Here is a 10950-nt window from a genome sequence, read left to right on the forward strand (position 1 = left end):
TGTGGGTCCCGGGCCGTGGGAACCCGGGTGTGTCGGTGCTGGTGCCACGGAGCCCCGGGTGGTGCCGGTCCCGGGTGTGCGGGGGGGCCGTGGGAACCCGGTTATGTGGGTCCCGGGGCCGTGGGGTCCAGGGGGTGCCGTTCCCGGGCCATGGAAGCTGGATGTGCGGGTCTCGGGTGTACGGATCCCGGGGATGCCGGTCCCGGGTGTGCGTGTCCCGTGGGTGCGGCTCCCGGGGGGTGCCGGTTGTGCGGGTCCCCGGGTGTACGGATCCCGGGTGTGCGTGTCCCGAGCAGTGCCGGTCCCGGGCTGTTCCGGTGCGGACACGAACGAATTTCCCCACCGTCCGTTACCCCGGGGCGGGCGCGGGCACAGACACACCCCAACCTCCCACGCCCCCCGGCCCCGGTTTTGTCAGTCCCGGCCGCCCCGCTCAGCACCCGGCACGGGCACCGGCGCCTCGCCCCGCCCCTCCGCCGCGACGTCCCCCCTGCGCCTCCCGCCTCGCCCAATCCCAGCCCGGCAGCCGCGCTCTCAGCCAATAGAAACCCGCGCTTCCCGCCGTCCTGCCCCTCCCCTCAGTGACGGGTGCGTGCGGGGCGGGGCTTCACCTCAGGCGGCGGCTGAGGCGGGAGAGGGCGCAGCCGGTGGGACCGGGGCCGGGCGGCGGCGGCGGGGGCGGCCCGGGGCGGCCTCCTCCCCTGGCCCCATGCACCCGGCGGGGGTCTGCGCCGCCTCCCTGGGCTCCCTGGGGCTGCTGCGGCTGCTGGGGGCTCCCTGGCCATGGAGCCTGGCCGCCACGCTGGGCGTCTGCCTGGGCGGCGGGGGATGGCGGCTGCTGCGGCTGATCTACAGGACGGCGCCGAGGGACCTCTTGTGAGTGCGGAGCCCGGGGGGGGGATGGGGGGGGGAGCGGGGACCCGGTACATCGCAGCCCCCCGCCAGCTTTGGAGGGAGGGGGGAAGCCGGCCGTGAGCCGGCAACGTGCGCTGGTAGCCCGGAAAACCACCGGCAACCTGGGCCACCGTCCCCAGCAGGGCGAGGGGGGGGATTCTGCCCCTCTGCTCCGCTCTGGGGAGACCCCCCCTGCAGCGCTGCCTCCAGCCCTGGGGCCATGGGAAGGACGCGGAGCTGTGGGAGCGGGGCCGGAGGAGGCCCCGGAGATGCTGGGAGGGCTGGAGCCCCTCTGCTGTGGGGCCGGGCTGAGCTGGGGGGGTTCAGCCTGGGGAAGAGAAGGCTCCGGGGAGACCTTGGAGCCCCTTCCAGTCCCTAAAGGGGCTCGGGGAAAGCCGGGGAGGGACTCTGGATCAGGGAGGGGAGCCGTGGGACAAGGGGGAATGGGTTTAAACTGAAAAAGGGGAGATTTAGACCAGATGTAGAAATTCTTCACGTTGAGGGTGGTGAGCCCCTGGCGCAGGTTGCCCAGAGAAGCTGCAGCTGCCCCATCCCTGGAGGGGTTCAAGGTCAGGTTGGACGGGGCTTTGGGCAACCTGGGCTGGGTAGAGACGTCCCTGCTCATGGCAAGGGGTGGGACTCGATGGCCTCTAAAGTTCCCTTCCAACCCAAACCATCCTGCGATTCTAAGGGGCGAGGGCCAGCGGCAGGTCGAGTTCGCTGCCTTTAAACCTGAGCCATGTTGGGTTTTAACCATTTTTACTCGCTGGCCTGCCTGCACGCAGACGGCGGTTGGAAGGGCTCAACCTGGAAGGGAGCGAGCAAACGGACATGGGATGCTCGTGGGATGCACGCCACGGCTCACCCGTGGAAGAGGAGTCACTGAGCTTAAAGAGAGGGTCGATCCGTCTTAAAATACGTAGTCTAAACTAAGGGGTTGCGGTATAAAGAGCAGTAAGTCTCCCACAGCTTCCCCATCTCCTGGGAGTCCCTCGCCATCGCATTTAGTTTGGTGTTTTTCAGGCCTTCGCGAGGATGTGCCTTTATTCCAAAGGATTTAGGGCTCCTGCGATTGCCAGCTTCGCTGTGGCTGTCACTCTGCTTTGAAGAGCTGTTTCCTCCCGATTGCCCGGCAAGCTGGGAATAACGGCAGCAAATAAACCGGGCAGAATAAAGCCCTTTAAGTATCTGGAAAGTGCAGCTCAGCAGTGAAAAGGCTCCTCTGTTCTGTATTTGGCACGGCGCGGGGTAAGGTCACCCCGCTCGGCCTGACCACTGCCAACAGCTCGTTTCTGAAGCGCACCCTTCCCCCGCCTGCCAGCCTTCGCCGAGCGAGGCTCCTGCTCGTGACATCCAGTCGTGAGACTTGCAGGGTTGTTGGAGGTTTTTTTTTTTTTTTTTTTTTACGTGCTAATATTAAATGACCTTTCAAGTTTCTGGGGCTTCTTCCAAAGCCTTGTTGCACAACAATTTCCTATTTTAATGGTGGAAAATTACCGCCTCCATCGTCCTACCTCCGGGAAGGAAACAGGATCCCCAGACCTGCTGTCCTCGTTTCACTGGTGGTGTCATGGTAGTAATTTTATCTAATAAATTTATTTTCGTATCTAAGTTATAACTGAGAGCCAGCGCGCCCCTAAAGATAGTTTCCTCCAGGACAACACGAGACAGCTGACTTTCAGACAACAACTTTCGCTGCCATCCAGCTTGAACTGTGTCGAGGTTTAACTTGCAGCTGCTACCTTGGAGACTTAAAATAATTATGTAAATTACGGGGGGGGGGGGGGGGGGAAATAAAAAGCAGGCCCATTAGAACAATCTGGTTTGTTCTTTTATTGAGCATTTGCTTTTTGTGGTATCGGGTATCCACAGAGGCAGTAATTCTTTCCTTGATAAGGCACCACCGTCTTTAAAGGAGCTCGCCACCCAAGAATTATTTATTAATTATTATTAAAATTTATGCTTTCTGCCTGGTAGCATTCAGATAGCCTTGCTTCCTATCCTCCCAGGACTGCGGCAGAGACTGACTCACAGGAAAACACGCCTGCGAGCAACGCACCCGAGTCCTCTCCTCTCTTGGGTGAAAGGGGAAGCCTCTGGCTTTGTTTTCTTGGAGCCAAAGCCACGCGTTGTTGTTATCAAAGGACCTGGGTTGTCTTTGTCCTTTTGGCGCTTGCGGATCCTGAATTGTAAGAAATTGCGCAAAGATGCTGCGAAATGTCCTGGCAAGAAGGGCGCTTCCCGCCTGAAGCGTGTTTGCTCCCATTCGAGCTAAAAACAATGGTTGCCGGGTCCTGGTTTTTTAGGATGGCGCAAAACATCGGGGAAAAAATGTCATTTACCCTCTTGTTTGAATCAGTGTCGATGTGAAGATGGATTCACTGTGTTTTATAGCGTGGAAAGTACTGGAAGAGTTGCTGTATACTGTTTATTTACCATAATGTTAAAATAGCCGTCCCTTGCTGTAGAGCAGCAGTGATTCCAAGTTCCAGTTTCAGGGTAACATTTTGACTGTCCAAGGGGAGGAGGACACAAGGGCACGTGTGGAGCACGTGTGTCCTGCCCACATCCCTTCTAGTTCGGAAATTGTGCTGAAAATTAAGTTTTTTTTCTGCTCTTTCTTTGCTGCAGTGGCCTCTCGGTGCTGTTACGAGTCAAGTACAAGTTGCAAAGGCATCAAAAAGCCAAAAGCACCATCCCCAAGATGTTCCAGGATGTTGTCCGCAGGCACCCTGACAAAGTGGCCCTGATTTACGAGGCCACTGGGGAGCAGTGGACCTTCAGGAGGCTGGATGAGTATTCCAACGCCGTGGCTAACTACTTCTACCAGCAAGGCTTCCGGCTGGGGGACGTCATTGCCATCTTCATGGAGAGCCGCCCCGAGTTTGTCGGCCTCTGGCTAGGGATGGCAAAAATCGGCATCGAGGCGGCGCTAATCAACTTCAACTTGCGCTTGGATTCTCTGGTTTACTGCGTGACGACGTCGGGTGCGAAAGCCGTGATCTTCGGAGGGGAGCTGTCTTCAGGTGAGCCCTTTGGGTGTTCGTGCGCCTCGTGGGCAACTCGGGAACCGTTCGCTTGGTCTTGAAGGAGGCAGAGATTGAGTAAAACTAAAAACAAAAAGGCAGCTGGCTGTAGTAAAAGCTAGGGAAAATGGTAAATCTCCCGATTACAAAAGGCAGAAGCGTTCAGTTAGTACCTGAGGCTAAAAGAGGAGCGGTGTTTTGAGGAGAGCGTTCAGGAGCTCGTTCCATCTGCCGGCATCTTCCTGATTTCGGGGTGCCTGAACCGATCTCGCTGATTTGCTCTTGTTTCGTTTGATTTGTCAGAGCTGCATCAGGAGCCTTGTGCTTCATCGAGAAGAGGCGATACGTGCCCCAAGGCATATTTTTCTCTTTTGCTCTGTTAATACTCTTTGCTTACTGCCGTGCTTTCTGCTGCGGGATAGGTCTGTTAGCAGCTGCTGATTTTTAAATACACCCCTACTTCTCTAATGAACCCTGTTAATGATGATTATTGTTAGAGCCAATGGTTTATTATTCTGAATTGTCTCCTTGGAACCGTTCTGGATCATTTGAAGATCATGACGTGGTCATGGGGAGAGGCAATTTCACGTAGGTTTTTTTTTGTTAGGGCTTTTACTGGGCCCAGGTCAGTCTGACCGCACTGATGCAGGTGTTGTCGGGTGCGACGAAAGTATTTGAAAGGTTCTTCAGGTCCTTCCGTGGTTTTGGGGCACAATAAGACGTTACACAGATTATTCTTGCCACTGCCTAGAGCGTTCTGTTTGTTGTGAAAGCCACTTGCTTTGTCTTGCAGCAATATCCGAAGTGAACGGGATGTTGGGGAAGAACATGGCAAAATTCTGCTCCGGTGACTACAACCCAGGTGTCGTTCCTGTGGAGACCAAACATCTGGATCCTCTTCTGAGCACCGCCTCGAAATCGCCCCCGGCTCAGATTCCAGTCAAAGGTTTAGATGGTAATTTTATCGACGATTTTTATTTCTCCACGCGATGTGTGCGAGAGCTGGACCAGGCGACAGCAAAATGAGAAAACTAAGCAAGGTGGGGGGATTAAATCAACCCAGTTTGGGCTCACAAATAGAAGAAAGGAGGGGGGAAAAAAAGAGGAAAAAAGAAATAAATCCTGGTTCCAGCGTACTCTGGGTTAAGTCTCTCATTGTTTGAGATTTCCGAGCTTTATGTGCCTCATGTATTTAGTACCTGGAGGAGGAGATTGGTCTGTCCACTTTGTCTGTAGCCTTTGACAGCCTGTATTACCTTCCCCCATGGCTGACTCGTGGTGTAATTAAAATCTTTCCTTGTAATATGGCTGTGGGGAAGAGGCGTTTTGGTGGATTTGGGATTCAGGAAGGGAAGACGCTAGCTGGCCTCCAGTCTGTATTCCCTACTTTAAGACAATTAAGAGCATCTGAGATCCCTGAGGCGTGAGGCTCCGTTTTCGTACTTTGTTTAGTGATACTGCTAGAAGCTTTTCCTTTAGATTATTATTTCTTTTTCAATCACAGCCTTAGATACCTGCCCCACCTTCAGACGCAGGCTGAGACCTTCCCTCTAGACTGGTTGGAGTTAATGTCCGACCTGGGGAGTTAATCTAGTCCCAGGATGATTTGCGTAAAGGTGTACAGGTTGGGTTCTCAGAGCTCTGCAAACTCTTCGTTACGCGTTCCTGTATCTGCCGTTGTGGACGACAGGGAGATTCTCCATCGGGCTGCAACTCCGCGCTTGTGTCGGCCTTCGCAGCTGACTGTCCCCTGCGCTGTCACCCGTTCGAAGCCGTTCCTCTGCAAACAAAGCCTAAAACGCAAACCAAACCCTGTGGGGCTTTTCTCAAGCCGTTGGGAAGGGTCTGTCTGATGCCTGTTTCTGTTCTTCTAGATCGGCTCTTCTACATCTACACTTCAGGAACCACGGGAATGCCCAAAGCCGCCATCGTGGTGCACAGCAGGTGAGGACCCGAGGAGGTGCTTCCCTCTGGAGGCGCTTTTCTCATCACGAAGCCCCAGGTTTTACCTTCCTCGCTCGCTCAGCCTGCGCTGCCTTCTTGCAGGTATTACCGTATCGCTGCCTTCGGTTACTACGCCTACAAAATGCACCCAGAGGACATCCTCTACAACTGCCTCCCCCTCTATCATTCTGCAGGTAAGCGTCCTCCTCCTGGGAGGCAGAGGAGAGGCGGCGGCCTCCCCCTTGGCTGCTCCTTCGTCCGTCCTTGGGACCGAACGGCCCCGAGATGGTGGGAGCTTTCCCCGCGATCCTTCTTTTCCAGGTAACATCATGGGAGTTGGCCAGTGTCTAATCCACGGCCTCACCGTGGTGATCAGGAAGAAGTTCTCGGCCAGTCACTTCTGGGACGACTGCGCGAAATACAGATGCACGGTGAGGGCTCTTTGGTGCTCCACGCCAGAGCGCCGGGTTCGCTGCTTAATTAGTGACCTCCAGATAATTCCCCGTCCCTTCTCAGACATGGAGGTGCCCACGCGAAGGCGTCTTCGGGTTGCCAGTGCCGCTTTAGGCGTGCAGGACTCTAGGAAAGGTCTTTCATCTGGCTTTTCCTGCTTCCTCGTTGCGCGGTTGTCAAGACCAGCTTTGAAAATGTGAATTTGCATCCCTTACTGTTGTGGGAAAGCTCTGCCAGAATTCATCCGTGTTAGGAATCCCTGCAGAGGAATTCTCTTGGCGGTTCATAGCCCATAAACATCTATTTGTCTTTGTGTCAACATTACCTTCTAATTTAAGCAGCTTTTTCCTCCCTGGCGTTTATCTTGCCCTTCCCACCCTGGCAGTATTTATAGCTGGTAATTGGATCTCCGCGCGGGCTGCCTTTTGCTGGGTCAAGCTGTTCGTTTATGATTGACCCCAAATCTTTCCGAGCTTTTTTAGTCACCTATTAAAGCACAAGGGTTTTTCTTTATATCAATATCTTCATTCACGCTGAGGGATCCCTCCCGTGCTCTTTTCTGGTGGGTTCCAGGGGGCCCTGGTTTTATCTTTTGTGGCGAAAAATCCCACCTTGAACTTGCCAAACCTCACAGTTTATTAAAATGCCTGATGCGTCTCGCTCCACGAGGTACGCTGGCGCCGGTGGCCTCGTGGTCGGCTTTTTCCAGGGCGTTGTAAGCGTCGCCTGAAGCCTGAGCTATGTTTTTGTGTTTACTGCTTCAGATTATTCAGTATATCGGGGAAATCTGCAGGTATCTTCTGAATCAGCCGGTCCGAGAGTCAGAAACCCAACACTGCGTGCGGCTGGCGGTGGGCAATGGTTTGAGACCCACCATATGGGAGGACTTCACAAAGCGCTTCGGAGTTAAGCAGATCGGAGAGTTCTACGGAGCCACGGAGTGCAACTGCAGCATTGCCAACCTGGACGGGAAGGTGAGGAGGAGGAGGGTACTGCGAGGGGCTGGGAGGCAGCACAGAAGGGAGAAAAACCTCTGCTGGCTTCCCTGACGCCTCCTCGTTTTTTCGCAGGGAGCTAAATTGGTAATTAGAGGTGACGTGCACAAAAACGTGGGGAAAATCTTAACTGATTTGGTTTTGGTTTTTGGTTTTTTTTCCTGTCTTTTGGAAGGTCGGTGCCTGTGGCTTCAACAGTCGGATTTTGCCCAATGTTTATCCCATTCGTTTGGTGAAGGTAAACGAGGACACGATGGAGCTGATCCGGGATTCCAGGGGGCTGTGTATCCCCTGTCGCCCAGGTGAGAGTTAACTCAAACCAATCCATCGCCGCTTTTTGTTCTAAAAATATATATCTAATAAGCTCTGGCTGGTTTAAGGGGTTTCTAGTGTCGTGCACGGGTTTCCGCTTCAGTCCTTTCCTCCAAAAATGGATCGGTTCAACAACTGAACATCTTTTGGTGGGCGCGAAGCTTAGGTTGGCGTGATGCGTCGGCGTCACCTTGCCTTGCTGCCATTCCCTGCAGGAGAGCCCGGGCTGCTGGTCGGTCAGATCAACCAGCAGGATCCCCTGCGTCGCTTCGACGGCTACGTCAGCGAGAGTGCCACCAACAAGAAGATCGCTTACAACGTGCTTCGGAAAGGGGACCAGGCGTACCTTTCAGGTATTGCGGGCGTTCCTGCCGCAGAGGTGGTCTCGAGAGGCCGAAATCCGGGATTTGTGAGAGGAATCACAGACCGGTCGGGGTTGGAAGGGCCCTCTGGAGATCATCTCCTCCAACCCCCTGCCGGAGCAGGGTCACCCAGAGCAGGCGGCACAGGAACGCGTCCGGGCGGGTTTGGAATATCTCCAAGAGCAGGAGACTCCGCAGCCCCTCTGGGCACAGCCTGTGCCAGGGCTCTGCCAACCGCAAAGTGAAATTTCCCGTATTTCCCGTGTTCCAGTTTGTGCCCATTGCCCCTTGTCCTGTCGCTGGGCACGGCTGGAAAGAGTCTGGCCCCGTCCTCTTTGGCCCCGTCCTCTTTACACCCGCCCTTTCAATATTGATGAGCTGATCCTAAAGGTCTTTTCCGACGTAAATGATTCTCTGATGAACAGATGCGTTAGTGTTTTGAAGTTGCCAGCTGTTGAGCTGCTCTGGATTTAGTAAAAAATGAACACTTCGAAGAGGGAGGGACGTCTTTTTTTTTTTTTTTTTTTTTCTTCTTCTTCTTCTCCCCTGTCCTTTTCCTACTGCTGCCTCTCTCCGCTAACGAGGAGGTGCGGTGCACAGCGGTGGGAAGTCACCAAGGCGTTTCTGTGCTCTCCTGGGAAGAAGAGGGCGGCGGGGCAGCCCCGCGCTAAGGAACGCGAGTCCCGAGGTGGTTTTTGGTGTCTCCCCCCCTCCCAGGAGACGTGTTGGTGATGGACGAGCTCGGTTACATGTACTTCAAAGATCGCAGCGGGGACACCTTCCGATGGCGAGGGGAGAACGTCTCCACCACCGAGGTGGAGGGAGCCTTGAGTCACATCCTCAACCAGACGGACGTTGCGGTGTACGGAGTGGAAGTTCCGGGTAAAACGTTGAGTCGGAGCTCTCGGGACTTGGGGAGAAAGAAAAATATTAGGCAAACGTACCAGATGTGTGTCAGAACGGATGGAAATCGGTCCCCTCTGTTGTAACCAGGCACCCAGGAATGAAAAGATACACCAGAGTCAAAGGGTGGGGTTTGATGCGTTTATTCTGAGCAGTAGAAATAACTGGAGATCCAGTGGCGCAATCGTCACTTCTATCTTAAAAAAGGGAAGGTTTTTGTGACGTGAGCTTTGCAGAAGCTCTTGGGGTGAAAAGACCATTCCGTGGGTGTGTGGGCCCGTAAATAGAATCGTGGAATGGTTTGGGTGGGAAGGTACCTTAGAGATCCCCCAGTGCCACCCCGTGCCCTGGACAGGGCCACCTCCCGCCAGCCCAGGTTGCCCAAAGCCCCGGCCAACCTGGCCTTGAACCCCTCCAGGGATGGGGCAGCCACAGCTTCTCTGGGCAACCTGGGCCAGGGGCTCACCACCCTCAACGTGAAAAATTTCTTCTAATATCTAACCAAAATCTCCCCTTTTTCAGTTTAAACCCATCCCCCCTTGTCCCACGGCTCCCCTCCCTGATCCAGAGTCCCTCCCCAGCTTTCCCAGAGCCCCTTTAGGGACTGGAAGGGGCTCCGAGGTCTCCCCGGAGCCTTCTCTTCTCCAGGCTGAACCCCCCCAGCTCAGCCCGGCCCCACAGCAGAGGGGCTCCAGCCCTCCCAGCATCTCCGGGGCCTCCTCCGGCCCCACTCCCACAGCTCCGCGTCCTTCCCATGGCCCCAGAGCCGAAGGCAGCGCCGCAGCGGGGGGTCTCGCCAGAGCGGAGCAGAAGGGCAGAATCCCCCCCCTCACCCTGCGGGGAATGGCAGCCCAGGATGGTTAATCTTGGAGTCACGGAGGAGCCGGGGGTTGAGGGCGCAGGGATGGAACAGAGTGCGTGTTGTGGGCGTGTTGGCCGGGAAGGTGCCCTTGGTGGCACTCGGCCGTGAGTTTTTATCATGGTGAATGTGAGAGAAACCTGGAGAAAAGGAGAATTGGGTCAGCCTTGAGGGGGGCGGCCGCGACTAAGGGCTGAGGGGACGCGTTGGCAGTGAGCCTCTGCTATGAAATCGGGTTTTCCTCAGCACGTTTGCGCTTCACCGTTGAAGAGACACGGGGTGGTGGTGGGGAAACACCTGCATCTCCTCGAAGTTCCTTATTTCCGCGCTCTGCTCCTCTCTTTCAGGGGTGGAGGGCAAAGCCGGGATGGCGGCCATCGCCGACCCCACGGCTAAAGTCAACCCCAACGTCCTCTACCAGGAGCTGCAGAAGGTGCTGCCCCCCTACGCCCGGCCCGTCTTCCTCCGCCTCCTCCCCCAGGTCGACACCACAGGTATCCGCTCCCCGCGGTGGCCTCCCGGCATTTTTGTCTGCTTCGGGGCAATAAAAAAAAAAAAACCACAAACAAACCTTCTCCCAGCTTCGAGCACGGCGGGCGCGGAAGCAGCGCTAGTCAAAATGATGATTTTTAGTGAAGTCTTCAAAAGAAATCAGCTCGTTCCAGGCCTTTATTGAAAAGAAAGAGGGGTCACATTCCTCTATATCTATCTATATCTCATCCGCCCTTCGTTCCCCTTCCCAGGGTTTTATTCCAGTGCGTTATCGGCCCGGTCAGACGCTAATTGGCTGCTGCGGTTTCTCTTTTCCATTTTCCAGGAATTTTACCCGATTCTTTTACCAGCCTCTGCCTGAGGAGGAGTAAAAATTGCACCAAGTTGCTGTAAGAACTCCCCTAACGATGAGGGACGGTTAACGAGTTGCTAAAATTCTTAGGCAAAACCATGCAGTAGAAAGAAAACACCACCCGTGACATTTCCTCCTCGCTTTAAGCAGGCTTTTTGCTGCCAAATATCTATAATTTGTTTATTTTCCTCTTTTTGAAGGTACATTTAAGATTCAGAAAACCCGCTTACAGAGGGAAGGATTCGATACAACCTCGGACCGGTTGTATTTTCTGGATCTAAAGCTGGGAAAATACGTTCCTCTGGACGAATGCCTTTACGAAAAGATTTGTTCTGGAAAAGCCGCTTTATGATCTGCT

The 10950-nt window shown here is 54.8% G+C and overlaps 1 protein-coding gene across 1 annotated transcript; it reads left to right on the forward strand.

The window, feature by feature from the left end:
• The first annotated feature begins 620 nt into the window (after window positions 1–620).
• On the forward strand, window positions 621–10949 carry SLC27A1 (solute carrier family 27 member 1). The gene is made up of 12 exons (XM_054183431.1): window positions 621–876; window positions 3526–3920; window positions 4714–4875; window positions 5795–5864; window positions 5967–6058; window positions 6186–6295; window positions 7082–7291; window positions 7488–7614; window positions 7840–7977; window positions 8704–8868; window positions 10096–10242; window positions 10793–10949. The coding sequence occupies exons 1-12, from the start codon at window positions 710–712 to the stop codon at window positions 10942–10944; spliced, it is 1935 nt and encodes a 644-aa protein (XP_054039406.1). The 5' UTR covers window positions 621–709; the 3' UTR covers window positions 10945–10949.
• The last annotated feature ends 1 nt before the right edge of the window (window position 10950 follows it).

Source organism: Rissa tridactyla, chromosome 25 (assembly GCF_028500815.1).
Source record: "Rissa tridactyla isolate bRisTri1 chromosome 25, bRisTri1.patW.cur.20221130, whole genome shotgun sequence".
Classification (NCBI taxonomy): domain Eukaryota; kingdom Metazoa; phylum Chordata; class Aves; order Charadriiformes; family Laridae; genus Rissa; species Rissa tridactyla.